Raw genomic sequence first — 18,187 nt, forward strand, 5'->3', positions numbered from 1 at the left:
ATGGAAAAAATTGAAACTTGGCACATTGTCAAGTACTCCCAATGGGGAATAAAAGCATGATAATGATGACTTCATAGGTGAAGTGGAAAACCAGCCAAAAATGTTTTAATTGAATTCCTTATCCTAACTAGAGGTTCCAGGGAACCTGAACTCAACTGGTCTATATCAATATGGTTAGAATATGCATAATAGAACCACAAACTATATAGTTTATATGTGCTAAAGAGGTACAGTAACGTTGAAGGTATCATGTTTAAACAGGAAACTAGAAAAAAATTGAGTTTTAAGTGAGGCATGAAAAGTAAAATTACAACTACAAATATGGCCGCCCTGCCGCGCCCATTTTTTGGTGTGCAACGCCCAAATGCAATCCCAAACTAGTTTATGTCTTAAAGATGCTGTATAATAAGTTTTATCAAATTTAATCGTTATTTGTGACTTTTAGAGCGTAGACGCCGAATTGTTTACAGACGACAGACAGACAGACGGACGACGGACACTCGACAAAAACTCAGCTGGACATAGTCCAGTTGAGTTAAAAAAAACATCTTCTCACAAACCACCAAATCGATCGACTCAAAACTTTACGTGTGTCATTGACTAGGCATGGCGATTAAAAGTTGATCATAAAACATCACTGGTCACATGGTATGGCAGCCATATTGGATTGAAGGAAAATATTAAATCATTATATCTCTGAAACCACTTACCCTACCGATGCGAAATTTTACAATATCATCTAACACCATTGTTGCATATAGTTTGAAAATTATGATGTCAGGTCACGAGGTTTGGCAGCCATCTTGGATATAAAAACGAACCTTATCCAATCAACACGAAACTTCACAATCGTGATCCCCTACCCATACAAATGCAAGTGTACATTTTTAAGGTCATATGTCACGTGGTGTGGCAGCCATATTAGCTTGAAAGCCGATATTTAAAAAAATCCCTTCTCTGAAACCGCTTCACCGATCGATGTGAAACCTGTCATGGCTTGTGAAAATGTGATACTTGAAAACAGCTGAAGGGATTTAAATCAAACTTCTTTATTTTTAGGACAGTGAACAAGGTCATCCACCCGTTGTGGGACTATGTGCAGGCATATTGGTGACACAGTCGCATTGCTCAAATTTTGAATAAAATCATGTGTTGATATCACAAGAGTTTCTTGAAAGTCTCAACATTTATGAGTAAAGCATATGCCATACATCGAGCCTATGCATTAGAATGTTGTAATTGTGCACTTAAATATTGTAGATTATGAAGGATGCAAGCAATTTGGATATGGTAAAATACTAATGGAGGAATTTCTAGTGGTTACTTGTATGTTGACGCATTATTATGGCATATCCCTTAAGGCAGAGCCGGCTAGAACAGTGTTTGTCTGTCCGTATGTATGTACAGTGCATTCAGAAAGTATTCAGACCCCTTCACTTTTTTCACATTTTGTTATGTTGCAGCCTTATGCTAAAATCGTTTAAATTCATTTTTTCCCTCATCAATCTACACTCAATACCCCATAATGACAAAGAGAAAACAGGATTTTAGAAAGTTTTGCAAATTTATTAAAAATAAAAAACTGAAATATCACATTTACATAAGTATTCATACCCTTTGCTATGACACTTGAAATTTAGCGCAGGTGCCTCCCATTTCTCTTGATCATCTTTGAGATGTTTCTACACCTTGATTGGAGTCAACCTGTGGTAAATTCAATTGATTGGACATGATTTGGAAAGCCACACACCTGTCTATATAAGGTCTCGCAGCTGACGATGCACATCAGAGCAAAAACCAAGCCATGAGGTCAAAGGAACTGCCTGCAGAACTCAAAGACAGGATTGTGTCGAGGCACAGATCTGGGGAAGCCTACAAAAAAAAATTCTGCTGCATTGAAGGTTCCCAAGAGCACAGTGGCCTCCATGATTCTTAAATGGAAGAAGTTTGGAACAACCAGGACTCTTCCTAGAGCTGGCCGCCCGGCCAAACTGAGCAATCGGGGGTGAAGGGCCTTGGTAATAGAGGTGACCAAGAACCCGATGGTCACTCTGGCTGAGCCCCAGAGATCCTGTGTGGAGATGGGAGAAACTTCCAGAAGGACAACCATCACTGCAACACTCCACCGATCTGGGCTTTATGGCAGAGTGGCCAGACGGAAGCCTCTCCTCGGTGAAAGACACATGAAAGCCCGCTTGGAGTTTGCAAAAAAGCACCTAAAGGACTCAGACTGAGAAACAAGATTCTGTGGGCTTTCATGTGTACTTTTGCTGGCATATAATTTATCATGAGTATGTCAATGCAATCTCCATTTCCATGGTGACAGACAGCTTAGAGACTTACAGTACTTCAAATTTGTAAAAATACTGACATTATTTGCTAACTGGTATCCCAACCCAGGTCATACTATCCTGTTCAACTAAAGTATCAAACAAGCCCGGCTACGCCGCTGTTAGACTTTGTCTTGTTTTATTAATATTGTTTTGCTTATGATTTTGCCACTTACTTTTCTTTGTGCATTTTGTGGTTTCTGGACTGTGGATGTTTTTAAAACAAAACAAAAATGCTACCACCCTTTTTACAACGATACATCTTCAATCTCGAACTGTAGCTTTAATAATAATAATAATAATAATACATTTATTTTGTATGGCGCTTTTCAAGAAACCCAAAGACGCTTTGACATAGTACGTAAAACAAAGACAAAAAAACCCAAAAATACATAATTAAATAACCAAACAGAAAGGAAGGAGAAGGAGAAAAGACGGTCAGGGGTTGAATGCGGTGTTGAACAGGTGGGTCTTGAGTGATTATTTGAATGTGGTGAGTGAGGAGGAGTCTCTGATAGTTTGAGGTAGTGAGTTCCAGAGTGTGGGAGCAGCGATGGAGAAGGCCCTGTCCCCCCCAGGATCTGAGTTTGGTCCGGATGGGGGGGGGGGGGGGGGGGGAAAGACAGGAGGTTGGCAGCAGCAGAGCGGAGGGTGTGGGCGGGAGTGTGTCTGGAGAGGAGGTCAGTCAGGTAGGATGGGGCCAGGTTATGGAGGGCTTTGTAGGTCAGGAGGAGGATTTTGTACTGGATTCTCTGGGAGATGGGGAGCCAGTGGAGCTTGTGAAGGACGGGGGTGATGTGGTCCCGGGCCCGGGAGTGGGTGAGTAGACGGGCAGCGGAGTTCTGAATGTATTGAAGTTTATTGATGATATTTGAGGGTGAGCCATGGAGGAGGCTGTTGCAGTCGTCCAGACGGGAAGTGATGAAGGCGTGGATGAGGATGTCATGAATTGGACTGTGCAATGCAGGATGAATTTATCATGCAGGATGAATTGGACTGTGCAAGTTGAATTTCTCATTGGACGGAATGCTTTGATCAAAGTCAAAATTACGTGTAACATTGTTGGCATCTCTCACGAGGAGGTTAATGCACAAGTCCTGTTGCTTGCATCACATCACAGACAGTTTGGTGGTCTCTCCGTTTTTTTTTTTTTTTTTACCACATCTCTTTCTGCTCTAGCTCCTCTTGCTTCGTCAGCATTCCGACTCTCCCCAGGTCCTCTAGGACACACACGTTCTCCTTGTTGAGCTCTCGAAATCCATGTTTACGCCACGTCTTTGGTCCTCATTCATCCCGTTTGGAACCACGTTTCTGAGGGGGGTACAAATCCCCCTCTTCCCTCTGGAACTTCAAGTGGTGCACCACCATCTCGTGCTATCCCCCATTCCTATCCATAATCTTTTTTACTCCCATTAAACAAACCAAACCCTCTTTTAGGTTACTGTGTTTCTTCCCATCCTCTTTTCCAGTTATTTCATTCCCTTGCTCGTGTCCAACTCTGGCCCCAGTGTCAGTACATTTTCTTCTTATTCAGTCACCTCATTCTTCCATGAGCAAAGACAACAAAACAAAGCAAAAGCAAACAAAGCAAAGCATCTTTGCTGGCTAACTTGGCCATTCTCAAGCAAGCATTTCCACACCGGGGCTTCGTGCCCCCTAGGTGTCTTATTTTTAGTTTTTTGTTTTGTTTTTAATGTTGTCTTTACTTTAAGTAATCATGCTTATTGTCTGGCTCATTATTGTCACGAACATCTTTCTTTGTATTCTCTGTTCGATTATCTGCGTCCTTCTGGACCATTGTACATTGGCTGCTCATGTGGTTCGTGATACTCGCTGTGTCATTCTGTACTTTCATGCGACCTTCTTTTTTTCTTTGTGGTGCCACCTCCCCTCCCAAACCTCTTTGCATATACCCCTTTTTCGGATCATGTACACGTTTGTTTGAAAAGCACTACCTAGGCTCAAAACAAAAATTGAAGATGCCACATGATGTAATTTGAATATATCCATTAACGATCCTGTGGAACAGAACATCCAACAGCATGTCTGCTCAATAATGTGCTGATGAGCTCATTAACATTTCTTGTTTTGCAAATAGCATTTCTAAACAACAGAGCAGCGTATGCATTAAATCGGTGTAGGAAAGCGAGCTCTCTGCATATTGTTTTCTTTGTCTAAATAGCATCCTTCAGTTTGTTTATAAATTACACTCTGTAAAGGTTTGGTGGAATGTTTGTGAGTGTTCTTTTCTTTTTTAATATTTTATATATACAGTCACGTGAACAAGTAAGTACACCCCATGTAAAGTTTTGACTTTTTCAACATATTTCAACATACAGCTATTTGATCTTCATTTCAACAATATTGACAGATAAAGGTGACATAATATAACAAATATCATGAAACATTTACATTTTGTAGTCAGCCTGGTGTTGGCTTAGCGGTTCGGGTGCCGGCTTGGGATCAGAGGATCCTGGGTTTGAATCCCGGTCGATCGCTGAATTAACGCCAGGGGTTGACTCAGCCTGTCATCCTTCTGAGGTCAGCAAATTGAGTACCAGCTTGCTGGGATGAATGATCATGGTGTGTACCCCGATTTAGAATAGGTACACCGTATCCCTGCGCATCGTAAGAGCGTGACCAAGGGTTGGCGTCAGGAAGGGCATCCGGCCATAAAAACTTTGCCTCAAACAGGGAACCATGATTGTCATGGGGCCCGCAAGGTTAACCCCCGCTCTAGTGGGGAAAAATGGCCTTAAAACGATCATTCATTCATTCAATTCATTCTTCCATGAGCCTAGGTGATTATTCTTTGCAATTTTGTGAAATAATTTCATCGCTTACTTTCACATCCTTTTGCATTTATACTCAATGCAAATAACCAAGTAAGTTGACATAAATTAGGAACACCACATGCAACGTTCTTGCATGAGTGTCTGTATCATTTGCAGAAAAGTTTTCATTCACCATCAATCCTATTTTGACAAAATTGGGTCCAGGACACCACAAAATTCATTTTTTTTTCTTCTGTTTTTAAATTTTTATTATTTACTGTTTTTTTCATCTTTTTTCTTTAAATAATGGGTGTGGGCCAATAAAATGGGTGCGGTTGAAAAAAAGAGGTGTGGTGCAATAAAATGGGTGTGGTCCATCGGATGGATGGGTGTGGTGAAATAACGGTTGTGGTTCATTGGATGGGTGTGGCTCCATCATGGGTGTGGTCGATCGGATGGGTGTGGTGCCGATGGTGATCGAGGGTATGGAGGGGTATGGGGGGGTGGGGGAGGGAGAGGGTGGAGGGGACAAATTCACCAAAACCCGCACCAACATTGCACATCTGCACCGAGCGGGGGTTTGGGGTGCAGGACGCGAGAGGTGCGCCGGGACGTAGGTGTGGTGTGGTGTGGTGCGGTGCGTGTTCGCCGGCCCTTTGCATTGTTGTTAGCGGTTACACCACCAGTAACGTGTGATGTTGCCCTGGCCTGCCTTTACACTCCCCGATAAATCGGGAATGTAAAGGCAGGATGTTGGCATATGATTCGACAAAGACCCCAAACTCTTTTTTTTTTAAGGGTTAAAAAAAAAAAAAAAAAGCAAAATAGCTGCCTGACCACGTGACCAATGACGTCAAAAATTTACATTTTGCAGCGGGGTCCTAATTTAGCCCCCTGTAGCAGCCCCATCGAGGGTCCAGGTAACCCCCGAATCACGGAGGTCATAGATACCTATCCGGACTACCTGACGATACCCACAGCAGAGCCAGGCTCCATGCTCAGGATGATCCGCTCCACGTTTTTGAAAACCGCAGCTCGAGTGACCTGTTATTTAATGCAATCAAGCCTTTTGAACGATGTCCCTACTTTGGGACTACATGACTGTCTGACTTGTTTTTGGCATATACATGGTTTCTGGATTGAGTCTCGTGAGCTCATGGAAAAAGTATGATGTGAATCTATAATGGTGTTAGGTGCAGCATTTGTAGGGTACACTGAAAAGGCAGAGCACAACATGCTTTTAGAATAAATGTGATTGAAAGGTTAATTGTTTGTCATTGTATTATTGCAGGCTTGGTGGTGAAATGAATTGTCTTAAATGAATTTTCACAATTGCAAAGTGAATTTTAAAAAGAATTACCTGTTATAGTAATGCTTTGTTTAACAAAAAAGTTAGATTTTGAGGGTCAACTATATGTGCCTTTTATTACTCTGCCCAAACCCTTCATTCATTACTGCCTCGTCATTAAAATGTGGTCGGTTTAACAATCAAAGGAAAATGTGCTTCATTGGATGGAATTTTTTTTTTTGCCCCCCTCTTGAAATGATTGTTGTGTGCTTGTGCAGAGGACAGCGAATTGAGGCGCACCTTGCAATCTTTGGCCTGTGGGAAAGCACGGGTACTGATGAAGGAGCCGCGGGGTCGTGATGTCGATGATGGAGACCACTTCGTTTACAACCCTGACTTTCGTCATCGACTTTTCCGCATCAAAATCAACCAAATCCAGATGAAGGAAACTGTGAGTTTGATCTTAACCCCCACCCCCTTCCATTCACGCATGTGGGATGGGGGGTGGGCGGGGGGGGGGGGAGGAAGGGTCACGCACAGACATGCAAGCAGGTAGAGGTGAGCACACGGAAGCGCACAAAGACAGGCAAGGAGGCGGACAGACGAACAGGCTTTCACAGGCACGGATAGACAGGGACAGACAGACAGCTGGATGCAGACATGGATACACTGGCACTATCCGTTGTCACACGCCGGGACATATTGGTGACTGCCGCATTGCTCTAGTTTTTTTTTTTATGCCTATGCCAATGAAGTCGCCGGAGGCATTATGTTTTTGAATTGTCCTTGCGTCCATGATAGATTTTTGTTACCGCAATAACTCAAGGGCATTCAGTCAAACTGGCTGAAGGGAACTAAGTGAAAATTGATGCAAGCAGGTATAATGGTGTAAAGATAAACGGAATAGATTATGGGGTGAAGAGATCAAATGTCAGAGTGCCTGTTTGGTAAAAGTTCTGTTTCTGTGCTAACTTGTGAACCATTGATGGGATTTTGACCAAACTTGGTACAAGTATATACTCTGATGCAAAGATAAATTGATTGGATCTTGGCGTCAGAGGTCATGTCAGGTGACCCCTCATTTCTCCTCTCTCCGAGGATAAATTAGGAACATTTCCCCCCCCCCCCCTCTCCCTCGCCCCCCCTTCTGTGAGGAGAACTAAACACTCTGGGAAACTGAGGAGAAGGGAGGGGAGTGGAGTGGGAGGGAGAGAGAGAGAGAGGAGGAGGAGGAGAGAGAGAGAGAGAGAGAGAGAAGGAACATTTCCACTGCCAATGACACCAGGCACCGTCATGGGTCACCCATGTTGCATGTGATGCTTGAGAACAGCTGAAGGGATTTAAATTGAACTTGTGCCAAGTATGTGTAATGATGTGGGCGGAGGCAAATTGGTCGACGTTGAAGAGTGCCGTTCTAGTTTCCTTTTTTTGCTGTTTTTTAATCTAACAGGCTTACAGTAGTTCTTAAAGGGGAATCGAAATGGTCAGACGACCTCAACGCTACTCTTTCCCTTGGGACCCCACAAAATAGATATGATGTGTATTTTTCCGATTTATAAAGTGGGTAATTTTGCGATTAAAAGTTGAAATCTTCTTCTTCACATTTAGCCATGATGTCACATTCGGAAGTCGACCAGCAATCCATCTACGGGTTACATCGCGGTATGATTTAACTCAAATGGCAAATAATTTTCGAATTCCTACAAATATGCCCAGTCAATGCATCCTTGGTAGTTGTAGAAATACAAACCGAGATCGTTTCATATTTCACCAATGGCTGAAAGATCCGAGGGTTGCTAGAAATTGGATGAGTTTTGCCGGAAATACCTGAGTGTGGATCGGGCCTACAAAATGTTTACTTTTGTACTCGGCACTGTTATGTAAATAGCACTGTTATGAAACAATAGAGGTGGCTGTAGATCTTGTGGTTATCTGCAATGATTGAGAGAGGATCCGCAACTGCAACCCACATGATTAAGCCGAAGAAACAGCCATCGCTTCAAACTGTAATACCATCTCTACCTAGCTACCAGCACATGTACAGGGGTTATTTGAGGGGTGAATGAAACACCTGTGTTTGCCTGCCGGCGATCGATCCATCCCGTCTGGGGCAGAATATCGACACAGCACAGACACGATAGTGGGACACGGCACAGACACCATGGTGGGAAACGACACAGCACAACCACAGATACAAATGGCATCCCAGGAAAGTATGAAACAGGATGATCCTATAACATTCATGACACCTAGTCAGCATGCTGTGGTGGGAAAGAAGCATTCGGTGCCCCATTTGGTCAGCGGTCTCCGAGTGTGCCGTGCTGTGTCGTGCCGTTTTTCTTCTGGAGCTTATATAGCTTATATAGCTTATATAGCTTATATAATTATATATATAATTATTATATATATATATATATTATTATTATATATATATATATTATATACAGTGGGGAGAACAAGTATTTGATACACTGCCGATTTTGCAGGTTTTCCCACTTACAAAGCACGTAAAGGTCTGTAATTTTTATCATAGGTACACTTCAACTGTGGAAGACGGAATCTAAAACAAAAATCCTGAAAATCACATTGTATGATTTTTAAGTAATTAATTTGCATTTTATTGCATGAAATAAGTATTTGATCACCTACCAACCAGTAAGAATTCCGGCTCTCACAGACCTGTTAGTTTTTTCTTTAAGAAGCCCTCCCATTCTCCACTCATTACCTGTATTAACTGCACCTGTTTGAACTCGTTATCTGCATAAAAGACGTCTCCGGACCGTCTCCGACCACAAAGACCGCAAAGACCGACCGCAAAGCCGTCTCCAGACCTGTCCACACTCAGACTCCAACCTCTCCACAATGGGCAAGACCAGAGAGCTGTCTAAGGACATCAGGGACAAATTTGTAGACTTGCACAAGGCTGGGATGGGCTACAGGACAATAGGCAAGCAGCTTGGTGAGAAGGCAACAACTGTTGGCGCAATTATTAGAAAATGGAAGAAGTTCAAGATGACAGTCAATCTCCCTCGGTCTGGGGCTCCATGCAAGATCTCACCTCGTGGAGCCTCAATGATCATGAGAAAGGTGAGGGATCAGCCCAGAACTACACGGCAGGACCTGGTCAATGACCTGAAGAGAGCTGGGACCACAGTATCAAAGAAAACCATAAGTAACACACTACGCCGTCATGGATTAAAATCCTGCAGCGCATGCAAGGTCCCTCTGCTCAAGCCAGCGCATGTCCAGGCCCGTCTGAAGTTTGCCAATGACCATCTGGATGATCCAGAGGAGGAATGGGAGAAGGTCATGTGGTCTGATGAGACCAAAATAGAGCTTTTTGGTTTAAACTCCACTCGCCGTGTTTGGAGGAAGAAGAAGGATGAGTACAACCCCAAGAACACCATCCCAACCGTGAAGCATGGAGGTGGAAACATCATTCTTTGGGGATGCTTTTCTGCAAAGGGGACAGGACGACTGCACCGTATTGAGGGGAGGATGGATGGGGCCATGTATCGCGAGATCTTGGCCAACAATCTCCTTCCCTCAATAAGAGCATTGAAGATGGGGCGTGGCTGGGTCTTCCAGCATGACAACGACCCGAAACACACAGCCAGGGCAACTAAGGAGTGGCTCCGTACGAAGCATCTCAAGGTCCTGGAGTGGCCTAGCCAGTCTCCAGACCTGAACCCAATAGAAAATCTTTGGAGGGAGCTGAAAGTCTGTGTTGCGCAGCGACAGCCCCGAAACCTGAAGGATCTGGTGAAGATATGTATGGAGGAGTGGGCCAAAATCCCTGCTGCAGTGTGTGCAAACCTGGTTAAGAACTACAGGAAACGTCTGATCTCTGTAATTGCAAACAAAGGTTTCTGTACCAAATATTAAGTTCTGTTTTTCTGATGTATCAAATACTTATTTCATGCAATAAAATGCAAATTAATTACTTAAAAATCATACAATGTGATTTTCAGGATTTTTGTTTTAGATTCCGTCTTCCACAGTTGAAGTGTACCTATGATAAAAATTACAGACCTTGTCGTGCTTTGTAAGTGGGAAAACCTGCAAAATCGGCAGTGTATCAAATACTTGTTCTCCCCACTGTATATATATTATATATATATATTATATTATTATTATTATAATATATATATATATATATATATATATATATATATATATATATATATATATATATATATCTATATATATATATATATATATATATATATATATATATATATATATATATATATATATATAATTATAGCTTATATAGCAATATAGCAATATAACAATATAACTGATCAAAACAAAATCCTTGATAAACCTCCAATTGAACGGAAAAACAAAACCTACCAATCGGTAGCGAACATGTGACAGATGTTTTCATCTGCACTACGAACATAACACCGCCATCTTCACTACCACCATGTTCGTCTGAGTCATTCACACAAGGCTCAAAACGATACGGCTCCACAATTCCCCCAAAAGCGTTTCCATCACTAATTTTCTCTCCAATAATCTTCAAAATTCCACTGATCACTTTCAACATACTGAAAACCTTCAGAGTTGTTAATGACGGAATCTGTTTTGGAATCTGAGCTTGCAATACACTTTTCTCTTTGTAAAGCAACCATTTGGATCAAGGTGAGTTCATATTGTGATGTCACTGGTGAAATCGAAAATAAACACTCTGGGTCTTTTTTTAGACACTTTGTGATTGGAAAATAAATTAATAATTTTTTTCCCCTTAAAATTAGACCTTGATTAATGATTTTTGTGGATGGCTGTCCCATTTTTGTGGATGCCTGTTCCATTTTTGTGGATGGCTGTCCCATTTTTGTGGTTGCCTGGCCCATTTTTGTGGATGCCTGTTCCATTTTTGTTCTTAAATTGATCCTGACACACGTGTGGTTAGGATTAGGTGTATCTAATGATGTTGATGTTGGAACCCTCTGAGTTGATGTTTGAGTGACGATATGAAAAAGATGAATATCAATCTTGAACGTTTTGGGATGCGTGAATATTTGAGCTGATGGCTTTGATTTGTCAACTTCGGAACAGCACAATGGACTGTCATTGGATGGTGGGTCAGATCCTGGGCATTACTGCTGAGTGGTTGTGGCTGAATAAGAATTAAAACATCATGTGAGGGTTACACGCTGATGATGATTCCTTTTGGGTTTGTTAATCTGTCGCAGTACTTGTTCTTGAATCCGTTGTGCGTTTTAATAATGCTTGTCGTCACCCATGTTGCATTTAAACTGGTTGGTCTCTCTTTCAGTCGCAGTGGATGACCTAACCTTGTAAAATGAGGTTAAACGACCTAACCTAAAAATTAGGTGGAAGATAAGAAAAGAGACGTTGCAAAAATATTAATTTGAAATGCGAGTTTATTACGAGTAAACACCACATACTACACACAAAGAAAGGTCTGAAATTTCTGATCGGAGTATTTCTCTCGGACATGCACCTCAGACCTCTCTACTCTACTCACTAGCCCAAGCCTGCTAGTCCAAGCCCGTGGTTTGATATGCCCTGCAAGATAAAAAGAATGCCCACACCTTGAATGCATATCAGAAGTCTTGTGATTTTTATTTTTTGTACCCGGATCTTGTGTTTTTTGTTTTTCTTCTTCTAACCCAAAGAAAATCTTATTTAACCATTGACTTCTTTTTTATGATTTTTATTCTCACCTATGATTCCACTCTTACTGCATACTAAATGCTTTTGATCAAAAACGGATGCTCTTTAAAATCGATTTTAAAATTGTCTTCAAATTTTCGATTTTGGTGCTTTTTACATCGGCTTCAGTAACGACTTTGGCATGACAATTGCTAATGAGAGGCTGCACTTCGTGCCAGTCGCCTCAATGGACTGTGGTAGTATCGGTTAAATGAGTCTGAGACTAAATGAAAGATGAATCGGTGAAAGATTAAATGTGTCCTCGGCCTTTCATAATGGACCTAGAACCAACAGAAATCTGACATGGGAGTACGTAAAAGTGTCAACACACGCATGTGCAATATAAGAAAGCTATAATCTCTGATAACAGACTAATGTGATCATGGACACACAAGTCATTTTCAGACCTGGGTAACCCCAGCATTAGGCAGTAAATTTTCCAACACCGTATGCACAACACCATACGCTTTACCTGGTGCTTGATGTGTTTTTGTGATCCAGGTGGAGGAACAAGCTTCTACACAGGAGAGAGTGTTTCAGGACCGGCAGTACCAGATTGATGCTGCCATTGTGCGCATCATGAAGATGAGAAAGACTCTGACACACACCCTACTTGTCTCTGAACTTTACAACCAGCTTAAATTTCCTGTTAAGGTAAGGGTTATCTGCTGAAAATGAGTGGCATGTGTCGGAGTGAGGTGGGGAGAGGGAGGGTGAAGTATTCCCCTCCTTTTTATGAATAAGAATCATGTTTCGAGGACCGAGTTGTGATGTTTTCACATTTTGACACTGGCACATGTTATCTCATTTTTTCTGAAGAGGGGAACTTTAATCCGAAGTGCAAGTCGAACCATCTATTGTGGCATTCTGTTGGTGGCAATACTTGTGTTGGTGACAGTTTCCTTATTGCTTTTTTTTGGTTCGCTCTATTACTTTTACTTGCAAAATCGAAGATTTTTCAAGTATATTTGTCGGTTGCGTTTGTTATTCTGTCTGTTTGTTTGTCTGTCACTTGTCCACAGGTCACAATTCTAAACCGATCGTCATGAAACTTCAAGTTGTAGAGGTCAAAATCGTCAATTTTCATCTGAAAAAAAAAACGTCCATTTTCGTCCGATTGACTTCAGAACTTAACAGCGTTTGCACATTGAGTCACTGAATAAAGAAACCAACTATTTTAAGCTCAAAAGGTCAAAGGTAATCTCACGATCAAACTTCCAAAATCATCAGTTTTCATCTGAAAAATCGTCACTTTTCATTCTATTAACTCGAGCTTTGATCAAGATCGTCGATTTTAATCTTGATAAAATGGACAATTTGATTAATCAACCTTTTTGGGGGGGAGGGGGTGGTGGATTTTGCAAGTATCGTGCTCTGCATGATGTCTTCTTGTTTATTTATTCACCTGTAAATTGTTTTGTTTTATTACCTCCGCCACCAAAGGTGGGCAGAGGTTATGTTTTCACCCCTGTCTGTTTGTCTGTGACCAGGATATCTCAAAGTTGTGGATGGTGTCGGACGAAATTTGGTGGAGAGAATGCGCATGTGGCAAGGAAGAAGTCAGATTTTAGTGAAGATTTGAATCCGGATTCTGATCAGTTAATTTTTAAGTGATTCTTCACCATCGAGTGATAGGGCTAAAACCAATTATAAAGCAGAATATCTCAGTTATGGATGGATTCGGACGAAACTTGTTGGATTGGTTGGGTGTGTGACGAGGACAACCCGATTCGATTTTGGTGAAGATCCGGATCCGGATACAAGAATTTTTAATTCTTCAAGTGATTCTTCACCATTGAGCGATGCTTGGGTGCGGGAGACTCCGTCCTTGTAGCAAAAAGTAGGCCTGTAATTCATTAGCAAAAACTTGGTATGGATCCGGCACATTAACTTTGGTGAACATCGGCTTAGAACTCAGATAAGTTTGCATTGCATCAATCACACAAGGGACGAGGAGGTGGAGCTGCTGGGATTACGGATTTCCTGGGTCAAAACCAAGATCCAGGCTTTCAATAGCATCTTGGATGCTGCTGTCTTCTCTGTGCCTGTTTGTGGCGAAGATGTTGAGGTCACAGAGATTCACTTACCTTGGCGGTGTTATTCATGTCTCCGCTTGTTGCGAGATAGAGGTTGATAGACATCTGGGTCGGGCATGGGGAGTCATGGATTCACTGGATCATGGGGTGTGGCGCTGTTGGTATCTATGCAGGAGGACGAAAGTTAGAGTCTTTAAGTCCTTGGTGCTTCCAGTCTTGTTCTACGGATGCGAGACCTGGACCCTTACCAGGGGCCAGGGAATGAGACTTGACTCCTTTGGAACCATTTCTCATCAGAGAATCCTTGGCTATCGCTGGTCGGACTTTGTGTCCAAAGAGCGGATGCTGAGAGAGACTCAGGTGAGATTTGTTTTCTGTATGGTCCGTGAGTGTCAGCTGCGGTTGTCTGGATATGTGGCTCGTTTTCCGGATGCGGATCCAGCTCACCAGATACTCTTGGCAAGGGCGCCTCGTGAGTGGAGGAGGCCAACGGGCTGACCACGTGCCTCGTGGTTGCAGCAGGGTGATCGGTATCTCGAGGAGATAGGGATGGGCCAGGCAACAGCCTGGGGGATATCCAGATGGAGGCCCCTGGAGTACCGTCGGAAAGTGGATGCAGCGATGCGCTGCTCCGGCGCATGCTCCCATACCTGACCTGACCCTGAACTTCAATGCAGGAGGAGGCCATTAGCCCCATCATGGCCTGCACTGGTATTGCCAATGTATGGTTGTTTGTCGTGCTTTATCCTTTTATGTGCCGAGTATCAAGCAAGGAAGCAGCATGTACTATTTTTTTTAGTCTTTGGTATGGTTCGGCCAGGGTTCGAACCAAACCACTGACCTCCCAGACTGAGTGGACGCTCGACGCGGTGGAAAACAGAGAGACCACTAACCTGTCTGCAATGTGAAAGTGATTGGCTCTGCTTCAGCACGGGAGATTCCAATGATTTCGCAAGCCTTGCTTTCCATGGCATCAAGCTGGCCTTGGTTTCCCAGAGAGGCAGGCCTGCATCCATCAAGCTGCGGATGAAGGTGGTATGTTGGTAGATCAAAGTTCAGGTGTGCTCAGGAAAGACTTCACCTGATTGAGGATGTCCAGTCGGCGACTGCCTTTGGAGGCCAACTGAGATGGCCTGAGGCCATCCCCAATGACCTCTCCTGGTCCAAATTCCGCAGCCCGGGGACCAACTCAAACCAAGGCTGCTCCACATCAACCTCCCATTTAAATTTTATTTTAGATTTTATTTTAACAATTTTGGCCCCAGGTGTCCAATCACCGCAGCTGCAGGTAACAACTTCTACCACCGGTTGTTCTGCCCCTCCCTGCCGCTGGTCCAAATTCCCTACGGGGACCAAATCGTCGGAGGCTCAATCTCCCGACTCCCCAAGGTCCAAATCCAGCCCGGAGTCGACACACTCCCCCAACTGGTTGTTCAATTTTGGAGCCTCTTGCACCCAATTGTAGTGTACGGTGAGGGTCCCTTGGTCATTCCAACCACCTCCTCGGACCAACTCACCTCATCACCCAAACTCCTTTGGGCCTGATCAAACTCGACCTCCATGGGACTGTCCCAGGTCCCCAGCCGCTGTCACATCAAGCTCATAATCATCATCATCATCATCATCATCATCATCATCATCATCATCATCATCAATCATTTCTGGCCCCACCAGGTTTTCATCAATATCCTCAATAAATACCCGGTCCGGCTCCATTACACGGACCCCCAATAACTCTACCCCCTCTAGCTCCGCACCACCGCCCTGGTGCTGCACAATTCCGAATTCATCCCCCGGTTGGGGTGTTGTGGCATCCACACGGTCCCGATAAACGTCCAGGCCAGGTGGGAAACATTCCCTGTTGCAATTCTCACATTCGGTCTCCCCATCTACCTGTGCGCACTCCACACTCAACTGTGCGCATTCCCCATTCACCTGTGGGCACTCCACATTTACCTGCAGGCATTCCCCATATACCTGTACACATTCCCCATCCACCTGTGGACATTGCCTATCCACCTCTGCACCTGCAGTCTCCCCATCTACCTGTGGGCACTCCACGCTCACCTGTACACATGCCGTTTCCGCTGCAATTCCCAATTTGCCTTTCCCCCCGTTCCGAATGAATTTCTGCCACCTTTGGCTTCTCCTGTGCCCCGAGTGAATCATTCTTTTGTTCTTTCTTTATCTCATTCGCTTGCTCACATGGGGTTTCCGTTTCTTTAATCTGGGCCTTCTTTTGTTCACCACCTCCTCTCATTATCACCCTCATTTCTTCACAATGGACATTCATTTTGTTTTTCATTTCTCCCATCTCCTTACTCAATCCCCCAATTTGATTTCCCAATCGCTCACCCTGAGCCTTCTTATCGTCATTCATTCCCTGCATAAATTTCATTAAGGCCTGTAAATCAATCGGGGCCTCCTCCTTAGAGAGGGAAGTTCCAGCGCTATCCTCCAATTCCCCCATTTCCGGCTCACTCCCTACACTGACAGAAGCCTCGCTACGCACCTCCATTTCGTCGACCTCCGACATCCGCTTTGCGGAAGGTCGTTTCCCGCGCGCGTATTATTTTACTTCCAATACAAATTTAAATTTGGCGAAGATGCGATATCGCGCTTCGTACGCCCAATCGACTATTCAAATTTCTCCGCCTCGATTATCAAAATTTCGGTTCCAAATGCTGGGCGGGGTTTTTCACCCAGCCGGCGCCGACTCGCTACCTCCGGACAAAAAAATTGTCCGCTAGGTTCGAATCCCTAACTCCTGACACCAAATGTTGTGCAACCGCCGAAATTAATATTTGGCGGTCGCGGATGCCGATCATGAAGGCTTTAACTTCCGAGGCGAAAACTCGATGGCGGATTCCAAAACCAAAAGCACCCCAAGCACGCGGAATGGAGGGGAGCGGCGAGAGCCCTGCAGCCTTATCTATTAAAAGCAACCAGGAAACTGCGTTCAGGTATTTGTACAAGAAAATAATGCAAGGGTTTATTCAAATGAAAAAGGCAGGACAGGAAAATGTGACGATAAACCTAAGGTAACTAAATTGGGATCCCACACACACAACAGATTTCAAACACGAGACGAGGGAGATGAATACGAAAATAAAAACGGCCGTTATGGAATTGGGTATGTGGAGCTTGGTCTTAGATGCCCTGTCATCTTCAATTCCCGGCCTGGAAGAATCCTCCGTCCGCCTCGCACGCCCCGCTAGGCCTGAGCCAACGCCCTCGCCGCTGCACACGAGGTCCGTGCACCAAGCTCCAAAGCACCACGAGGACCCACAGCAGGACAGTGAGCTCCACTCGGGTCAGGATCTCTGAACTGCGCTACCAGGAATCCAACTGCTTGGGATCTCTGATCTGACCTCTGGCGTTCGACAATTGCAACTCGTCTCAGGATCTCCGATCTGAACTGCTCACTGCCAACTCCGCTTGGGCTCTCTGCGCTCAACTCCACACACTCTCAAGCGAACGGCCCCCTACTCTTCTCGACTGCCAGTCCTCCTGCTCAACTCAACTCCACACACTCTCAAACGAACGGCCCTCTACTCTTCTCGACTCCTCAGGATCGCACCGGGACTGTCACTGCCTCTTCTGAACTCTGAACTGGCGTCCGGCACTCGTCCATCAACTCCCTCTTCTGAACTCAACTCAACTCAGCGCAACTCTCCTCTCTTCTCGACTGCCCCAAAATGGCGTCCGGCCCCCGTCAATATTCCCTGCCGGTGACGTCAGCTTTGGCGCGCTGCCAACCAATCAGAGCCTCCACCGACTCGCCTCTGTGCACGCCCACTGCGTCACTCTCACTCCCGTCCCCTACTCCGTGGTCATAGCACGTGCTATGCGAGGTGGATAGGCCTCTCGGAGGTGTAAATGGTGGCGGCCATTATCGGCGGTGTCCTGGCCTGATTTCTTCCTAGGTCATGTCAGGGGGGAGGGCGTTATTAGTGTTGTACTAAGGGATCCTAACTAAGTGTTTGTGTGGTCTGCAGTGCCAAAAGGGACAAAGGTTTGGCTAACCAGGTGAGACATACAAGGGCGCTACTCATTAATCCCTACACTACTTAA

General features: G+C 44.2%; 1 protein-coding gene across 8 annotated transcripts in view; it reads left to right on the plus strand.

Moving 5' to 3' along the window:
* The window catches only part of CUL4B (cullin 4B), a 74,401-nt gene that overhangs the window by 44,250 nt on the left and 11,964 nt on the right, over positions 1–18,187 (plus strand). For all 8 annotated transcript variants that reach the window (XM_078784707.1, XM_078784711.1, XM_078784710.1 and 5 more), the window contains 2 exons: positions 6,671–6,843; positions 12,579–12,731. In XM_078784707.1, the coding sequence (XP_078640833.1) occupies positions 6,671–6,843; positions 12,579–12,731 (326 nt within the window). The remainder of the gene's footprint in view (positions 1–6,670; positions 6,844–12,578; positions 12,732–18,187) is intronic.

This window comes from Myxine glutinosa, chromosome 9, assembly GCF_964187855.1.
Source record: "Myxine glutinosa chromosome 9, kmMyxGlut1.1, whole genome shotgun sequence".
NCBI lineage: Eukaryota > Metazoa > Chordata > Myxini > Myxiniformes > Myxinidae > Myxine > Myxine glutinosa.